Source organism: Mustelus asterias, chromosome 2 (genome assembly GCF_964213995.1).
Source record: "Mustelus asterias chromosome 2, sMusAst1.hap1.1, whole genome shotgun sequence".
NCBI lineage: Eukaryota > Metazoa > Chordata > Chondrichthyes > Carcharhiniformes > Triakidae > Mustelus > Mustelus asterias.
The window spans coordinates 107,770,191-107,790,716 of NC_135802.1; the positions used below are offsets into that span (position 1 = coordinate 107,770,191).

The window sequence follows — 20,526 nt, forward strand, 5'->3', positions numbered from 1 at the left end:
TTAGTTTTCTGTCCTTCTGAAGTGTTGTATACCCTTGAATATTAAAGTCTGTCTTAGCCATCACAGAGACATGGCTTCAAGATGACAATCAGATCATATATATTTATTCCATTTGTGCTGTCAATTCATCTGTTTTGTTATGAATGCTATATGCAGAGTCATTAATTATGTCCTTTTCTGATTTCCCCAACCTCCAGCTTTATTTGCTGGAGCACTGTTAGGTTTTTACCTATCCCTTCCTGAAATGCTCTGATCACCATTTCCCTCATTGCTATCTTGCTCTCTTGCCGTGTCTTCCCTATTTAATTGATTACATCTTCCCCATCACTATTTGAGTGTCACAGAGTCATGGAGGTTTACAGCATGGAAGCAGGCCCTTCGTCCCAACTTGTCTATACCACCTTTTTTTTTACCACTGAACTAATCCCAATTGCTTGCATTTGGCCCATCTCCCTCTACCCATCTTATCCATGTAACTGTTTAAATGCTTTTTAAAAGACAAAATTATACTCGCCTCTACTACTACCTCTGGCAGCTGACGCACTGACAATGGGTCATCCAGACTCAAAAGATTGGCTCTATTCTCTCTCGACAGATGCTGTCAGACCTGCTGAGATTTTCCAGCATTTTCTGTTCTTGTTTCAGATTCCAGCATCCCGCAGTATTTTGCTTTTATCATAGACTTCTTGGTGTTGGCTTTTTATATAGAGTTATATATAGTTTAAGACATTTTCACTTGCATGGTCAACTTTGATGGTTATTTTTGGTGAAAATGCATTCAAACTCAAAATGGTGTACCGTATTGATTATCTGCTTTCTACATATTGTTGTAAATTTCCTCTCATGCTCTCGCTCTCTATCTCTCTGTTCCTTCCTCTTAGTATCTTTTTACTTTATTAACCGCCAGGACATTGAGCTGGATTTTCACTCCTGAGTCTGGAGCGGGAATCGGGAAATTTCCTGGCTCACAACTTCCTCGGGGAATAAAGTGCTCCGAAAACACAATGTATCACAGAGCCTTTGACAATACTGAGACAGATCTTTAGATTAGTTAGGAGACCTTCAACCTCTCTGAAAGGTTGTCTTGGAAATCTGCATGGCTATGGATTCGGAAGAGCAGCTATCATAGGAGTTAAATAACATGGTTGCTATCTCTCCAGCTGTCCTCACAAATTTTAATTGGTCTAAAATACTCAATATTAACATTGGATGGCACGGGTTGCACAGTGTTTAAAGTTGCATAGAATTAAGGAAATCCATGAACAGGAGAAGGGCTGCTATGGGTGGGAGAGAGCTATGAGAAGGATTGTGTTGTGGGTGGGGCGGGGGGGGGGGGGGGGGGGGGGCGGGGGGAGAGGTGCTGCCAAGGGTAACAGAACAGTTTTCAACTCATCAGGAAAGAAATGCTCAGCTAGCTGGGAGTCAGGAAAATTTGAAATCACTGAATTTCTTGCAAATAAATGTGTAGAGTCGCTAGCTTGAGGCTGCGTAAGTTCAGGAGCTAATGCTACTATATGAAGGAAGATTGTTTAAAGTTTATTTATTAGTGGCCAAACAGGTTTACATTAATACTGCAATGAAGCTACTGTGAAAATCTCCTGGGTTGCCACATTCTGGCGCCTATTCGGATACACTGAGGGAGAATTTAGCATGGCCAGTACGCCTAACCGGAGCACCCGGAGGAAACCCACACAGACATGGCAAGAACATGCAGACTCTGCACTGACAGTGACCCAAGCCAGGAATCAAACCCAGCTCCCTGGTTCTGTGAGGCAGCAGTGCTAGCCACTGTGTTGCCCTGTAGTGATTCTATTGTAATGAATGCTGTTAATTGAATAATTTAATACCAATGAGTTTTATTTCATATGAAAGATGTGCATTTGTGTTATTCGATCCCAAAGCGTTTTAAGTTGTGAATTACCTGAGGTGCAGTGGCTGTGTTGGAGACAAACATGCAACTATTTTGCATATACCAAGATCCAAATAGTAATGAACGACTTGCATTTTTATAATGCTTTTCATGACCCCTTAGTACAAATCAAAATACTTTCCAGTCAGTGAAGTACTTTGGAAATGCAGTCACTGTTGTAATGAAGGAAATATAATGAAGTAAATGATCAACTAGTTTAGGGGAGTCTAGGACGAGGGAGCATAATCTAAAAATTAGAATCGTGGCCGGAATTCTCCAGCTGTTCATGCTGGCAGGATCCCCCTCCGGTTTCCTGCCATCATGGGGTGAGGTCAATGGGAACCAGTGGTGGTACCAGAGAATCCTGCAGCTAGCAAACAACGTGCCACCTCCCCCCGGTGGGAAACACGCAGTTGGGGAGATCGGAGAATCTCGCCACAGATCTTTCAGGAATCAAATTGGGAATCTTTCTACTCACAAAGGGTGATAGAAGGTTGGAAATCTCTTCTGCAAAAAAGAAATTGATGCCAGATCAGCTGTTATCTTTAAATATGAGATTGCGATCTCAAATGTACTAAAAAGGCTAGTAACAGTCTGGTTAAAATCCTCCAGCCTTGTGGATACACAATGAAAATGCATTAACCTCACTAGTCCGCAGAAGGTGTATTTAAGTTGATGGCATTTTGTATGGAAGTATGTGCCAATTATTTTGAAAAAACTTTTGTCTCTATCTTATACCTGTTGTTTTCTTGTGTCAGTTTAAATACCATAGTGTCTAGGAAATGAATGCTTGTCTGTTGTGGCTTTAGGTTTAATGGAGGGATAGAAGGCACAACTTTAGTATGCACCCACTCTGCATGGATGGGCAGTTTGGGTTGTATCTGGCTAACAAGTAACAGCAAGGACAATAGCAGAGTGGTAGTGGCAAGAGGATGAATGCTGCCGCCTTGAGAGACAGTTCCAGGATTGTACTCCCTGGAGCCATTACCTGTTCCTCTGGGCAGTGCCTCAGTTATCTTAATTATCTGAAGGAGAGATTCCAGGACTGAGACTTCCTGAAATCCCCTTTGAACATTGGTATCCATAGCCACGATGGCAACAGTTTGAGCTTGATGGCAGCAAGCTGACCATGCATGACAGCACAGCAGCATAAGATATTTGGTGGAAGCACTTGCTTTATGGTGGAAACTGAGTTATCTGCTATCAGACACTGGGCGAGATTCTGTGGAGTCCCCTCAGCGTTTTTCTCGGCGGCAGGCAGCAGCGCACCATTTACTGCTGGTGGGATCTTCTGGTTCCACCACTGTCAATGGGAATTCCCATTGAAGCCACTCCATGCCATCGGGAATCCCACAGCAGGGAGTGCATTACTAGTGGGACTAGAGACTTCCCACTGGTGTGGACGGCCACAGAATTCCGACTTACATCTGTTGTTGTATGCATGAATACATAGGAAGAATAGGCTCCATGTTCTGTACCAAGATCTAGGTCAGTTTGGTGCTGGATTCCTCTATGCTTTTTGATGATAAGTTCAGGCTTTCTGTAGGTTTCCTAATGAACCAAGTTTTTTTTGTAATTTCATAGAATCCCTGCAATACAGAAGGAGGCCATTTGGCCCACTGAGCCTGCATTGACAACCTCACCCAGGCCCTATCCCCATAACCCCATGTATTTACTGTGCTAATCCTCCTAACACTAAGGGGCAATTTAGCATGGCCAATCAACCTAACCTGCACATTATGGACTGTGGGAGGAAACTGGAGCGCCCGGAGGAAGCCCCCACAGTCACTGGGAAAACATGCAAACTCCACACTGTAGATGAGTCTTCTGTAATCTGGCTCATCAAAGCCCTCATCTAAGACCTCCGCAGTGGAACCCATGTGCAACCTCAGCCTCTGTGCTCTTGTTGCCCGAGTCACAGAGTATTGTGCCTGGTGTCACACGGCATGCAGATTCATATTCTACATTCTTATTTTCTATCCTGTAAGATGAGCACATTGCCAATGGCTGAGTGTGAGATTTCCAGTGGCACTGTCTTCATCATCACGCTGATGGTGTCGCTCCACTACCTGGCAGCTTGTACTTGTGTATCTGAAAGTAAGAAGGCTCAAGAGTTCACTTGAGGGAGAAAGTAAGATGCGTATGCATATACTTGCAAGTCAGAAGAGATTGTGGGGTGAGGAGAAAGGAGGATTAGGTACAAGGAAATCTTCAATTATTTCTGACCGGCTACTGACCATAGACTTAGCAAGAGCTGTTCTGATAATGGCTCCACGGTCTCCTCCATCAAGGTTAGAATATGCAGATGTGCATCTCCCCTCCAGTTAGTTTCTACCGCCTTTTGTTCCGCACCACCTTGTCCTGCAAGAAAGAGCATGTCAATGATAGACAGTGAGCGCAATCTTATGAAAATAAAATTGTAGGTGCCAAATAAGGGGGTGAGGGGTGGCATGGAACCTACACTCGCTGATGAAACCTGCTGCTGGGATCTCCCAGTGTACTGGAGGTTTCCTGCCCCATCTCCACAGATTCCAGGATCCCTAGCCCCCATGGATATCAGAACTCCCCACAGATATTGGGATCACCTCCTCCCGCACCCCCCCACCCCCGCCAATTGCTCCCTCATGCAGAGTTACCTTCCTACACCCCCTGCCCCAGCAGATCACCCTCAACTTCTTTCTCCCCCCCACCCCCAACCACCAGCAGAGCTCCCCCCTTCCTTCCCACCGCGGTTTCCAGTCCCATCCCTGCAGAGCTCCCCGCTTGTTGCCCTGGTCTTTGTCTCTGCCCCTTCTCTGGCTCTGCCCCCCTTGGCACTGTCCCTGGCACAGTAATGGTACCAGGTGGGCACAGTCAGGCTGTCACTGCTCCATGGGCACTGCTCGGCAACAGGGCTAGTACGGTCGGGGGAGGAGAGAAACCGGGCATGAACCTGATTTTTCATCTCCCGTCTGATCTTACCATCTCGCCTTGTTGAATGTCCGGTGGGACGAGGTCGAAAAATCACGGCCAATATATTTGTGTGATGTGATTGTCATAGTTAAAATGTTGACTGTGTTTAAACTAAGAGATATGTATGTGTGTCTGTGAACCTTGCAAAAATGCTATTGAGATGAGACATGTTAGGTGTAAGTCCTGATTGGTAATGATTTCTGGTAGGTGAGTGTGGTGATTTGAGGTGGCTGAGGCTAAGGATCCAAATGGTAAAATGAAGATAGATTCATAACTCGTGCAAGGTCATTAACGTCTTGCACACAGCATCTTGGCCCTTAGCGAAATGAGAGTGAGTCAATGGTAGCTTTGCCTGTGTGTCTGGAGGGCCTCCTGTTCCCCCACGTGGATTTAGGGCATCTATCCTCCTAACTATCTCCTCCACCAAGACCTCCAGTAGGGCATCAGAAAACCCGAATGCCTGTGCTATTCCAGGTTCAGCTATTGTGCTATTTTCCCCAGGTTAGATTCTGCAGATCGTCCAGCACCTGCTCCAGCCACAATGCTCCGTCCTTGTAAGGTACAGACCAGCTTTAAGCAGTGCTGATTAACTTGAAATAGTGTTTGTGGGTCGACCGTTGGCGCATGCAGCAAATTAACAGCATGTTTATCACTGGCTGCATGCAGAAATCCTGCAAATGAACAGACAGCCTCAGAATCGCTTATCAGGATCCCTGTGTCTGTTTTTAGAGACTATCCAATTTAGATGTCTATTGTCATTGACTAGTTACACTGATATGGCACCATGTAATGAAACAATCTGTGCTTTGCTATTAATTGCTACTGTCTCAGACTGATCAGTAATGTTCACAGCTTTGGCATTCTATTTGACCCTGAACAGCTAACTGTATTTTCACTCGCCACAAGCTCCATTCATCTATCATCCCTGTGCTTGTTGACCTATATTGGCTTCCAGTCTAGCAATTCCTCAGATTTAAAATTCTTAATCCGTTAATTGCATCCATTGATACACCCTTCTGCGATCTCCATGTTCCTCCGTTCTGGTCTCTTGTGAATCACAACTCTGCCTGTTTACCATTGGCAATTGCACCTTCAGTGGTTTAGGCTTAGCTTCCTAAACTTTTTTTTACCTCTCCACCTCTTCCTCCTCTTTTCAGCAAATAATCTAGGCTGTTACTTGATCATGATGTAGACAGGCACTCCAGTGAAACATTGAGGGGAATGCTGCAGTATGAAACATATATCCTTGGTTAAACATAGATCCCAAATGACTGGTACTGTGGTACTGGTGGCGATTAGAGATGTGGCACCATTGGAGAATTCTTCTGGTGCCCTGCCAGCATCCCTCAAACAGCAACATTGAAAAATGTTGATTAATTGATGATTCATCCAATTGTTGTCGGTTACATTTTGATTTGTATAAGCTTGCTGCTGGGTTGGCCTGTATAACTGTCACTGTATGGGAGGTGCTATGGCATACTTCCAAGATACATAATGAGATGCTGTATTAATGCACATATTTTTTCTTTTATTGCTGCTTGAGAAGAATTCTGAAGTGGCATAAGCATGAATTCTAACACGTGCAACTGTGACATTGTGGGAAAGGATTGCAACATGGTAACAAAAGAGAGAAAGTGGGAAAGGGGAAATTAAATATCTTTTTGAACTCAAGATTTTTCTAGAAATTAGATTTGTCCATTAGAAAAAGCTATTTATGTACGGAATAGGAGAATACATATGGTATGTGAGTCTTCCTGCATTGTTCAATTCAGCACTTCATGAGTGTCATTACATCAAATTTTGCAACCAAAATATTGGTGAGGATAAAGGCATTCACTATCATTTACGTATAAATGGAACAGCGTATAAGAGGCAGATACGTGAATAAATGCAGAAATCCAAAAATTGCTGTTTTGAATGTGTCTTTAAATTTGTGAAAATGCTATCCTGGTGTTTAACTCACCATTGAATGGCATGAAATTACTCTTATGCATTGTAGATATCAAGTTAAGTCTTGGCCATTTCTGTTCATGAACTCTTTTAATAATGTGACAGGTGTTCATGACTGACAAAACCTCTTGTATTTGAAAGAATCTTCTATATTTGGGCTGTATCGCTCTTTCAGGTTTTAATTGTTGGAGATTTTTTAAAAAGTAAATTTTTAGCTTTTTATTTTCTCTCACTTAATCCAATCTTTCTGTCCTCTTTAATCTCTTTTTGCCCCTGATCTGATATTGAATTTGTCTCTTTAATTCATGCTCCTACGCAGTCTTGAAGCATGTTTGGGTACATACAAGCATAGACATTGGCCGGAATTTTCCAACTGACCTGCTGCAAGCAGGACGGAGAATTTGGTGCTCAGCCACATCCCCATTCTCTACAATGGGACCAGAGAGTCCTGTTGGCGTGAACAGCCAGAAAATCCTGGCCCACATCTCTCAGCAATTAACATTTAAATGTATGTCTCGTGATTGGAGGAATTTACATTGAATAAATATTTACATTAACCAGGTTGGCTCTAACAATATCCAGGAAGGTGCAGTAAGACGTCTCACAACACCAGGTTAAAGTCCAACAGATTTATTTAGCAGCACAAGCTTTCGGAGCGCTGCCCCTTCATCATGTGAGTGGAGGATTGGGTTCACAAACAGGGCATATATAGACGCAGACTCAATTTGCAAGATAATGGTTGGATGGTTCTATTAATCACTAACTGTCCTGGCTTGAGACAATTCACACCTCTTTAATCTGTACTTAACCCTCTACATTCGCATTGTCTGTACCTTTAAGACTTGATTACCTGTTAAGACTCACATTCCAACCATTATCTTGTAAATTGAGTCTATGTCTATATATACCCTCTTTGTAAACCCAATCCTCCACTCACCTGATTAAGGGGCAGCGCTCCAAAAGCTCATGCTACCAAATAAACCTGTTGAACTTTAACCTGGTGTTGTAAGATTCCTTCCTGTGCCTACCCCAGTCCAACGACGGCGTCTCCAGGAAGTCCATTGCACGATATGCACTTTCAAACAGCAAGCAACTCTTCCACAGATTCTCCCTCCATTTCAGAAAGCACTTTTCACTGATCCTTAGTGGGTGACTGGTATCTTGGGTTAAGATAACATATTTTTCACCTTGATGATCTTAAACAAGTCCGGTGGATTAGCAAGATGTATGTTTTGTTTCTCTACTGGTTGACAGTTACTTGTCAAATAGGTTTAGTAGCCTCAACTCCGTTTCCAATGGATATATGGATGCTTAGCACAAATCGTCCACAATACAACATTAAATTAGGAATCTCGAAGGTGAAAGGTCTGCAAAAGTAGAACTATTTCCAATGATGATGCCATTCTGAGTGTGTACTTTGTGAATATTATCTAAAGAGACCTTTGTTTTGCAACTAATGTTGACACCAGGCAGTAAATTTAGCAAAACACTGATCCCAGCATGATGCCTAACTGGTCAGTAGCAATTGGTCATGGAATTAAGCTTATAGCAGTGGTGCAACCTGTGGCCCAGAAGCCATTTTGTTGACTGTTGCTCTAGTTTCCATCTGCGTAACATTTTTTCCTATCATTATAACTGAAATGATAGGCATGTAAATCAAGGGCACCTGAAGTGAAGTGCGTGCTGATTGCGCACAATGACTGTGATCGTCGTGCACTCGTTCTGCATCCAATCAAGTATTTTGTTTTTACTGCTTGAAACTGATGACAGTTCTTTTAATATATGAATGATTAAGCATTTAAATATTTCATGTATTCATCTTCTAGGGTCATAATTTGTGGACATGCCTGATTTCAATCTTGCAAATCCACTAACATGCAGGAGGCGCACTCATGCCGCCCATTCACTAGGCTGTTTCCCATCACTGCCCTATGGTGTAACTTATCAACGACCTGCATTCCTGGTCCTTGAGATTGAGCCAGTAGCAGAATCTAACATTTACAATGTCAGTGTTCAAAAGATTTTTCCAAAGCTATTTTTAGTATCAAATTAGTAACGAATAAAACTGCAGCTGAATTACACAGAAGCTAGTTATAAAATAATTTGACTAATTCGCCACTACAAAACGTTTGTAGGTTCAACCTATCGGTCTTCACTAACAACTGACATTTAACCTAGTTTGTTCCTGGCTGCAAAGAATTCTATTATGATTTCATTTGAACAGCTGAGCTATTAACCACTGGACCTTTCAAGTATGGAACAGGTCTACGAACAGTTCACACATTTAAAAATGTCTGTGTACTATTTGTCTCTAAAAGGTAGAATTTAAACTAGCTGGACCAGAAGCTCAAGCAGTTGGATGTGTCTCAATCATTCAGTTTGCAAATTCAGGCCATAGGGCTGTCCTCAGTGTAGCTCACTTCAGTTGTAGGAACCACCTAAGCTCTTTGCCGAGGGAGAAGCAAATAAAAAGTTAAACACTACAACATTTCCAGGGTGACACTGGGCTCATGCCATTCGAAAGAAACTTTGTATTAATGAAGAGCATGAACTCTTTCATCTTAACTGCCCCATCTTGGAGCGACAGGGCCTGCAAGGCGAAAGAGTGATAGGCGAAAATGGGAACATATAACTCTGATGGTAATACTTTTTGCTTTTTGTACTCTGTACTTAAACCAAGTCAGCATTTTAAGCTTCACCTAATTATATACCAGAGTCTGAGCTGCCTTGAAACTGTCTGCCTAATGTTCAAAATTTACTAAATAATGAACAAAACTGAACATAATTTGGGAACAAAAGTAAGTTTAGTTTTGTAGTTTCTTTTTAATTATTCATTTACGAGATGTGGGTGTCATTGACTAGATCAGCATTTGTTGCCCATCCCTTCTATATCCTCCAGAAGGTGGTGGTGAGCTGCCTTCTGGAACCAGTACAACCTGAGGTGTAGGTACACCCACAGTGCTGTTAGGGAAGGAATTTCTGGATTTTGACCCAGCTGCAAGGAAGAGAGAGCAATATATTTCCAAGTCAGGGTGGTGAGTGATAACCATCTGCAACAAATATCCGAGATCCAATGAGGATCAATTGCCAGAAGATCCCAATTTCTTATCAACATTCTGGGTTGGGCAAATGGCTTATCTGAAAAGATTGTACTTGGTTTTTAGACATTACCCTTCCTCCAAGGCCCCTGCCAATCAAGAATGTTGGCACTCAGGAGACAGGCCATGGTGTCAGATCTGGTTGTGTGGCCAGTGAGTGTTGCAACAGGAAAATTAGGTAGAAAGCTTGGAAAAGTGGCTATTTCCCATTCTCACATCATCTGCATGAGTGTGACTGTCCTGTGTCTGCCACTGCTGCAGGCCTAACTCTACCCCATCCACAGAAATTCCAGGGTAATGTTAAAGGGATGGGGATCGAGAAAGGATTGTTTTCAATGCTTTTTTCCTGCCCTTTGCACAATGAGAAATGATTGCCGCCTGGAGGCAAGGGTCAAAAAAATTAGCCCATTATAGAATTTTGATCCACAGCAGGTGAGTTTTCTCACTGATCAAATTTAACTACTGCAGCCCCCAACGATGAATTTCAAAGCTTCTTTCTGGAGTATGAGCTTGGTACACTAATCTTACAGAAACTGCAAAGGCTTTCATTTCTTCCTGATGTTACTAATAATACCAGTGTTGTCTGCCTCTATCAACTCTAGTTAATCTCACATTCAAAGATGCCAGTTTGGAAATGTGTAAAAAATCTTTCATTTAATCCGATAAGTTTGGAGTATATTAAAAGTGAACAGTTTCCCAGGAAATTCCTCCTGTGCTGTCTGCGAGAACTGTGTGCAGCATTTGACTTATAGTAATGGGGCTCCTTTATACCTTTTAATTTTACTAGTTAAATATAGCACAGTCCATCACTTACACTTTTAAAAGCAGACAAACTGAAAACCGTTTCATTTAGCTTATTCTAATCTTCAGTGATTTTTATGTACATGAATTAACCTCAGTTAGTTTAATACTAGAGATAGAATTAGGTTACAGTAGCTTCCTACAATATACATATTCAAATGTTTGACATATAGTAGCCTGTTATTTATAGCCCTATACTTATAATTGTACACACGTCACTCTGTGTGTTAATGGAATGAAGAGCTAAATGTGGCTAAACTGCTGAGTGAAAACAGTGATGGACTTTTCTTCCATTATAACTGCTGATCCCAGTTTCACTCAGACTAAAATGAATGTAAGGAACAAAAATGACAAGAAAGAGCATATATCTGGGCTTGTTATTGACTTTGAAGACTGTGCTAAAGGTCCGTTTAAAGAAACAGGGTAGACAGCAGGTGATAGATGCCTTGTTCTTTACTTCATTTCCAATGTGAGTTATTGATACAAAGAAAGGACAACATTCACATTCGGGAATGCAATAATGCCAGAATAGAATTCACTCTCAGAATGCATATGATGCATTGCTGGTTACATCATGCTGAAATGGATGCTGGAGGAGAGAGCAGCTCAGGAGTGATGAGGGAATAGGAAACACACCATGCGCAGACAAACTATTCCAACCATTATTCACTGTGAGCCCAGTCATTCCCACAGCTTCTTTGGCTGCACTTCCTTGTCTCCCATTTCCTGTAAATACTTCATTCCGTTCTCCCAGTTTCTCAGTCTCTGTCAGGTCTGTTTGGGGGAATGTAATCTTCCATACCAAATATCTTGATTCCTCCACCATGATTGACAGAATCCTTCACCTCCTTCCCTTCCTCCGAGGGCCATGATAGTATTCCGCTTGTCCTCACCTTCCAACCTAGCAGGCTCTGTATTCAATGTGTCATGCCCCACCAAACACATCTTCTCCCCTTGCTGCATTCCGAATTAACCATTCCCTCCATCATACCCTGCTCTATTCCTCAATCACTCCCAGTAGCTCTCCCCTTGTCTACGGTCGCTTTTCGTACAAGTGTAGAAGATGTAGCACCTGCCCTTTCACTCCCTCCCTTTTCATCGTCCAAGGTCCCAAACACTCTTCCCAGGTGAAACAATGATTCATTATACCTCTTTCAATTTACTATACTGTAACTGCTGCTCACAATGCTGCCTTCTCTATAGTGGGGAGATAAAGCACAGACTGGGTGACCCGCCTTATGGAACATCCATGTTTAGACCACAAGCCTCACTCTAAGCTTCTAGTTGCCTGGTTTTCTAATATTTGCTGTCCCTGATTTGATGAGTGTTCCAATGAAGTTCAATGTAAGCTCGAAGAATAGCACCTCATCTTTCAACTGGGAACTTTACAGCCTTTCCTTTCGACTCAACATTGAGGCGATTTTCACTCTCGTGTCAGGAGCGGGGACATTTCCTAGGTCCATGAAACTGACCCGGGAAAAAAAAAGAGGATCAGAAGTTGGAATTTTCATTCTGGGCAGAGGGGAGGGCAGAGTTAGGTCTCCCCTACCCCCAGGGTGCAGAGACTGCTGGGTGTGGAAGCGGCCTGGGCTGAAGGCGTGCCTCTGTCCTCTAGAGTGGTACTGAATTTATTTTAAAAATGAACAAAACAAAAAACAGTCCTCACCCCCAAAACTCCGCTTCACACTCCCCATGTCTCATCTATGCCTTCATGCCCCCCCCCCCACCTCCATGTCCTCTCATGTCCCCTATGCAGCCACATTCCTCCCCACATACACACCCCATTGCCACTCATGCCTCCTATGTCACCTTATGCCATTCATGGCCCCTTTGCCAGCCTATTCCACTCTACCCACCCAGTCTCTATTGGCATTTATACCCCCAAAGCATACCTATGCCCCACTGATCTACATGGCCCTTTATAGATCGAGTGCCAACTTACTGACAACTCATTCCAACCCATGCACCCTCCCATCAACATGTATTTCCACCAGAACACTCTCTCCAGTGAGGTGTTTGAAGAAAGTGCATGAGCATAGTAATGAGTCAGAAGAGATGGGGGATAACCATCATGGAAATCCTCAGGAACCATGCTGACATAAAATAAAGTTATATGTCTATGAATGATGTCAATATTCTACAAAAACACATTGATTCAAAAAACATTATATGCCTTGAAATTCCTTCAACTCATCTTTTATGGAAACAAACATTACTATTCCAGAACTGGTTGGATCTATCAATCAAACTGCTCACTATACAGGCACACCACTGTGATAGGGTTAGGTTGGAATATCAGTCATTTGTCCTTCTTGTTCTTTTTTGTTCTCTTTTCCTACTCTCCTCCATTTCATTTGCTCAACATCTATTCCATTTCGAACTTTCCCCAGTTCTGATGAAAGGTCACAGATCTGAAACTTTGGTTTCTCTTCACATTCTTCTGCATATCTTGAATCTTCTGCATTTGGCCGGATCACCTGGGAATGGTAGAGAAATGATATCCAGTGAAGCTCAAGGGCAGTTGGGCTGCTAGAGCCCAATGCTAGCAGGGTCCTTCTCTGAACTAATGGATCGCAGTCCGATGATATCATTAGGCCTTGATCATTATGTAGTTTTCCCGTCAGGTTAGGTCAAAATGAGAAGAGGATGTGAAGGAGCAGCAGAGATTCAAGAGGCATTTTCCTTTGCTTTGTGGGGAAAGGAGGAGCAGGTGTGCTCTTATGTTTGGATGTGTAAGTTTTGAATCCTGAAAAAGCAAAAGGGAGTCAGGTAACTTCCCCATATTATCTCCCATCTCTTCTGACTCATTACTATGCTCATGCAGTTTCTTCAAACACCTCACTGGAGAGAGTGTTCTGGTGGAAATACATGTTGATGGTTCTTGCTGTGATCATTACACCCATGCTGCCAGGCACTCAAGACCACTTGATTCTTGTTGCTCTACAAAGGGAGCACAGGTAATGTGATGAGTGGGCAATGGAGGACAACGTGAAGCATTGGGGCAATAAGTACCAGTGTATCTTAAGTGGCAAGATCTTATATGGAGTGGGGGAGTAGATGGAATCTTATTGCACAGGCAAAGGCCATTGAAGATGGTATTAGAAGAAAGGTCCACAGAACAGGCAGATCCTTTGTTTTGCTTCTAGAGATGCTGGCTGTGAGTGTAAGGGTGAGGAGTGAATGGAGTTTGGTGCAGTTTAGAATAAGGGCAGCTGAGTTCTGGCTGACATTACGTTTTGCAGGGTAAAATGTTGGGGTTCAGACAGGAGTACATTGGATTACTCAAGTCTAGAAGTAAGAAAGGCAAGGGTGAGGTTTTCAGCAGCAGACAAAGGGAGCGGGGGAGAAGTCGGGCATTGTTACACATGTGGAAATAGGAGATCTGAGTCAGAATGCAGATTTGTGGTCAGAAGCTCATTTTATATGACACCAAGGTCGCAAATAGTCTGCTTTAATCTCATACAGTTGCCAGGAAGGCGCAGCATCTGGTGGTTTATTTCTCATCTTCTATTGCACCACAAGCAGAATCTACCCAATGTCTGGAATGTTGCAGTGGAAGTTTAGACTGAGCACTCACAAGGAAGCTGCTGCCACATGAACTCACACTGCTGCCATCATAGATACTGGCACCAGTATGGATGGTGTTTGTTCATAAATGGATGGTGTTGAGCTTCCTGAGTGTTGTTGGAGATGCACTCATCCAGACAAGTGGAGTGTATTGCATTACACACCTGATTTGTACCTTGGAGATGGTGGACATGCTTGGGGGAGTTAGGAGGTGAGTCACTCACCGCAAGATTCTGAGCCTCTGAACTGGTCTTGTAAACACAATATGTACACGACTGGTCTAGTTCAGCCCCTGATCAATGGTAACCAGCAGGATGTTGATAGTGGGGGATTCAGTGATGGCAATGCCATTCAGTATCAAGGGGCCAGGTTTTGCTGCAGGTGGGGACGGACTACTTCAGTGTCTGAGCAAATGGTGCTGAACATTGTGCAAACATCAGTAAACATCCCCACTTCTGACTTTATGATGGAGAGAAGGTCATTGATGAAGCAGCTGAAGATGGTTGGGCGTCAAACACTACCCTGAGGAACTCCTGCAGGGATGTTCTGGGTCCTGGAGCTGAGATGATTGACTTCCAACAAACACAACCACCTTCCACTCTGCCAGGTATGATTCTAACCAGCAGATAGGTTTCCCCCTGATTCTCATTGACTCTAGTTTTGCTGGGGGTCCTTGATACGACATTCAGTCAAATGCTGTCCTGATGTCAAAGGCAATCACTCTCACCTCACCTTGAGTTCAGCTCTGTGTTCATGTTTGGACTAAGGTTACAATGAGATCAGAAGCTGAGTGGCCCTGGTGAAACCCAAACTGATGGACAGTGAGCAGGTTATTTCTGTGTAAGTGCTACTTCATAGCGCTGTTGATGACTCCTTCCATCATTTTACCGATCATTAAGAGCAGACTGATGGGGCGGTAATTGGCCGGGATGGATTTATCCTGCACTTTGTGACAGGTCACATCTAGGCAATTTTTCACATTGCTGGGTAGATGTCAGTGTTGTAGCTGTGCAGAACTGATTTGGCTAGGGGCATGGCAAGTACTGGAGCCACCATTACTATTGCGTGAATGTTGTCAGGGCTTGTAGCCTTTGTAGTATCCCGTGTCTTCAGCCATTTCTTCATATCACATGGAGTGAATTGAATTGGCTGAAAGCTGCCATTTGTGAAGTTGCAGATCTCAGGAGGAAGCCGAGATGCATCATTCACTTGGCACTTCTGACTATAGATGGTTGCAAAGATTTCAGCCTTCTCTTTTGTGTTAATGTGCTGGACTCACCTAACATTAAGGGTAGGATATTTGTGGAGTCTCCTTGTTTAAAAGACCACCACATTCATGACAGTATGGGGCAGGACTGCAGAGCTTCGATCAGGTCCATTGATTGTGGGATCACCTAGTGCTGAATATCTCGCATGCAGCTTACGCTGTTTGACATGCAGGTTTTCCTGTGTTGTAGCTTTACCAGGTTGACAGCTCATTTTTAGGTATGTCTGGTGTTGCTCCTGGCATGCCTTCCTGCCACTCTTCATTGAACCATGGTTAATAATCCAGCTTGATGATAATGGTCGAGTGGGGGTTATGCCAGGCCATGAAGGTAAATACAATCCTGAAGGCCCACAGCACCTCATGAATGCCAAGTTTTGAGTTGCTATTAATCTGTTCAAAATGTGACTTATTTAGCACGGTGATGGTGCCACATAACAGGATGGAGGGTATACTTAATATGAAAACAGGACTTCATTTCCCCAAGGGCTGTGCTAATACTGTCATTGGCAGATGCATCTGCGCCAGGTAGATTGATGGTGAGGAAGTCAGTTAGGTTTTTATGCCACATAAAATGGTCCAGTCTAATAGCTACAGGATGTCCTTTAAGATTCTGTCACATCAGTAGTGGTACTACCGAGCCACCATTAAGTCCCCCACCCAGGGTATATTCTGTTCTCTTGCCACCCTCAGTGCTTTTTCCATTTGATGTTCAACATGTGGGAGTACTGATTCACCAGTCGAGGGTGTGGGAGGCAGGAATTAGTGGGAGGTTTCCTTGTCGATGATTGACCTGATGCCATGAGACTTCATGGGTTCAGAGTCAATGTTGAGGACATCCAGGGAAACTCCCTCCCAACCGTGTACCACTGTGTTGCCAACTCCAGTGGGACAAGACCTGGCAAGAGATGGTGATGGTGGTGTCTGGGACATTCTCTGTAACTTATAATCCTATGAACATTAATGTCAGGCTGTTGCTTGACTAATCTGTGAGACAGCTCTCCCAATTTTGGCACAGGCTCCCAGATGTCAGTAAGGAGGACTTTGCATGATCGACAGGGCTGAGGATGCCGTTCTTGTTTTTGGTGCTTAGGTTGATGCTGGAAGGTTTGTATGATTTCATTCCTTTTTGACTTGGTAGCAGTTTGATGCAACTGTGTGGCTTGCTAGGCCACTTCAGGGGGCATCTGAGAGTCAACCACATTACTGTGGATCTGGACTCACATGTTGGCCAGTTGTAGTGAGGTTGCTTCCTCCCTTCCTCCTCCTGTGCGATTGGTCACTGTATAGCTGGTGGTAAGTATGTGCAGCATGTAGGAGACCATCCTGACTCTTGACCGTTTGCTAAGCACTGCCAGGATCCTGATCCTCTATTCAACTGCTGATCACTCAACTTCCTTCCTGATCACCATACAAACTGATATTGTAAAGGTTCCATTTTCTCAGAGACACTCCTCTCCCTTTTAAAACTCCTGCCATCACTCCCACCTCTAAAGCCCACCACCCTTCCTCTCTGCTTTAACAAACTCCAGCCCAATCTTCAACTTTCCCTTTCTCTCCAAAAATTCTTGAACTAGGGCTGTGCCCATTTCTCCTGCAACAGCTGTGTTTGAATCTACGTGAGCAAGCTTTTTGACCTTCGCACAGCACCACATCAGCCCTAACCTCAGCGATAGCTAACGCTCTCTGTGACTCTGACCGTGGTGCATTATCCTATCTTCACCTCTCTGCTGACTGTTGAAATGGTTGAACATTTCATTCTCCTCCTTCAGCCTGTCTCAACTGAAGGCACCAGTCACCCAGCCATTGCTGGCTTCAACTTCTACCTATCTGATTATAGCCAGAGAATCTCTACAAATGGCTTCTCTTTCCTTCCTATACCATCACCTCGAAGCCATCCAGGATCCTCCCTTCTCTTCCACATTGATATGTTGACATTAATTGCAGACATAGGATACCTATCTGGATCTCTCCCATCCTCTCCTTTGCCACGCTGTGCTCTTTCAAATGTTGGCTTAGCACAAAATCCTCATCTGGAAACTGGGACCAAATCCCCTGGTGGGGGGAGCGGGGGGAGGAGGAGGGGAGCGGGGGGGGGGGGAGTGGGGGTAGGAGGGGGGGAGCAGGGGGAGGAGGGGGGAGTGAGGGGGGCATTTCATTCATGTTGTGTTGTTTCCAGCTGTGCTACTCAGACATACCTCGATACCACTGGAGAAAGCCACAGAGTAGCCTGCTCCCTGGGAATTGTGGTAAAGTTTGCAATAGCACCACTAGAAGCCGTGCTGCCCAAATTCCTGCCTCCATTGTTTTCCTTCTGCCACACATTCTGTACTCTCGGCATCAACTCCATCCAATCCTGACCTATTGATTTAAGCTGAATCAATGTTTTGTAAGCTGGCATTGTAATCAAACCTGAGGTGAATTGATAAATCCATATTTTATGTATCACAAACACTCCCTATTTCCATTTCTGTAACAGTGCCTGGCTGTACCACCTACCTTTGTCCATTTGTTCTGGAAAATCTCATTCTGTTATTTCATGACTCCATTACTTTCCTGACATGCATCCAATCTCCATGTGTATCCGCTCACCCAATCTCCATGTGTATCCGCTCACCCAATCTCCAAGTGTATCCGCTCACCCAATCTCCATGTGTATCTGCTCACCCAATCTCCATGTGTATGCGCTCACCCAGATGTCATATTCCCCAAATATGTTCCGGGACTGGATCCAAAGGGGCAACCTAGCACTTCAAAGGGGCACCCTTGCTATCCAAATGAATCCACTAAGTTCAGGCCTACTCTTACCTATTCTAATCTGCATACATCAGGTTTCACACTCCTGGCTTATCAAAATCCCACTTAAGTCGGTCATTCAAATTGTCATCTGCCTCCATAAGCCACATTTGCACAAAATTCACCCTACCCTCAATCCTGCCTCCATGAAAATGGGAAGGGCCATGTTCAGTGGCAGGATGTACAATTTTCAGGCATTTCTGCTATTTGCACCATGAGAGGGAAGCTCTCTGTTGTGACAAAAATAAGAGCCTCTGTTTCCTTCACACCATTTGCTTCCCTACCCACCTTTGCATTGTTAGCAAATTTGGCTACAGCACACTTGGTCCCTTCATCCAATTCCTTAATATATTTTGATTAGTTGCAGTCCCAGCAGTGAGCCCATGACACTTCACAAGTTACAGTTTGCCAAACTGAAAATGACCTGTTTACCCAACTCTCTTCTGCAGTTAGTTTGCTAATGCATTATCGCCATGAGCCCTCATTTTGTGTATTGTCCTTTTATGTGGCATCCTATTGAATATCTTCTGGAAATCCAAATGCACTACATCGTTTGGTTCCCTTTAACCATCTTGTCTGTTACATCCTCAAAGAACTTTAATAAATTTGTCAAACACAATTTCCCTTTCATAAAACCATGTTGACTCTGCCTCATTGTATTATGATTTTCTAAATGTTTTGCTCCTTTAGTCGTAGATTCCAGTATTTACCCAATGATAGACATTAGTCTAACTAAACTCTTGCTTCCTGCTTTCTATTGCCCTCCTATCTTAAACAGAGGTGTTACCTTTGCAACTGGAGCTTGCGCAGTGCACACCATTTCAAACCTAAAATGGGTATATTGATATATCTGTCTAATTTTTAATCATAATAAGTGATCGATAAGTAGTTATTTCTTTTGGTGGGCTTATAGGTTTAACTTTGGGATGCCCCGTGCTCACAAATGTATTGTTCTCACTTGGTGAATTTGAGCCCTCATCTGGGTATTATCCAGAGCATTCGTTCAGTGGGCATTCTCAAAAGTGAAGTGGATGGAGACACAGAGTAATCCTCAGACCAGTTCCTCACTATCCAAGGAGTTGTTGATAAACATCTCTCTATTATCCCCCCCATCCCACCCCACTTTTTAAAAGATTCAGTTAAAATTGTTTAGAAAATCTCGAAGGCCACACTGGAATGTCAGAAAATAATTTGACATTGAATGTAGGATATAATTAGGATCCGTAAATGGGAACCTTGAATCTCAACATTGGTTTCAGTCTGCTAATGTTTTCCATCTTGGTTAAAATTTCAGGTTGAAATAAATTAATTTCCTATTTTTCCCCAGTGATGAAACATTAAGCTTAAAAACATTTGATATCTCTGGAAACTGACCTAAATCACTGAGGTTAAACAGATCAAGGAAATTACTTCTTTCTTCCATTAAGTTCATAAGTCATGGTGTTCACTTAATAGACCTTACGGCCCACCTTCTAACATTAATACTTCATCTAGTTTTAGTTATTGTAGCTGGAACTTTGGTCAATATCTGTCTCTTTGACAATCTTTTCAAAGCTTCCAATTCCGTTGCAACAGTGATCTCTGTAATTGCTTTGAGTTACAGCCATAAAACTTTTTTGCTCCAATTTGGGAAAATGTTAGATACTGTTAGAATCTGGGGTGGGGGGAGGGGAGAGACAGTAAACGATGAGAGAGAAAATAGTCACTCTTTTTATTCTTTCATGAGATGCAGGTGTTGCTGGCAAGGCCAACATTTTTGCCCATTCCTAATTGCCCTTGAGAAGGTGGTGGTGAGCTGCTTTCTCAAATTGCTGCAGTCCATGTGGTGCAGATACACCCACAGCGCTGTTAGGAAGGGAGTTCCAGAGTTTATACCTGCCTTATAATTCCAAGTCAGGATGGTGTGTGGTTTGGAGGGGAAACTTGCAGGTGGTGATGTTCTCATGCTGCCCTTGTCTTTCCAGGCGGTAGATGTCAAAGATTTTTAAGGTGCTGTCGAAGGAGCAGTTGTGAAATGTTGCAGTGTGCATCTTAAGTATAGTATGTGCTGCTGCCACCATGTCTTAGTGGTGGAGCGAGTGAATATTTGTGGTGGGTTACCAATCAAGTGGGCCGCTTTGTCCTTGATGGTGTCAAACCTCGTTTAATGTTGGAGCTGCAATCATCCAGGCAAATAGAGAATATTCTAT

General features: G+C 43.4%; 1 protein-coding gene across 5 annotated transcripts in view; it reads left to right on the forward strand.

Moving 5' to 3' along the window:
* skap2 (src kinase associated phosphoprotein 2) overlaps positions 1-20,526 on the forward strand; it is a 346,507-nt gene that overhangs the window by 269,661 nt on the left and 56,320 nt on the right. Inside the window, exon 12 of one of the 5 annotated variants that reach the window (XM_078240034.1) lies at positions 6,019-6,071. The exons of the other annotated variants lie outside the window; for them this stretch is intronic. Coding sequence (XP_078096160.1) covers positions 6,019-6,030 — 12 coding nt within the window. The 3' untranslated portion in view covers positions 6,031-6,071. Of the gene's footprint in view, positions 1-6,018; positions 6,072-20,526 lie in introns of those variants that run through there. 5 annotated transcript variants of the gene reach the window in all.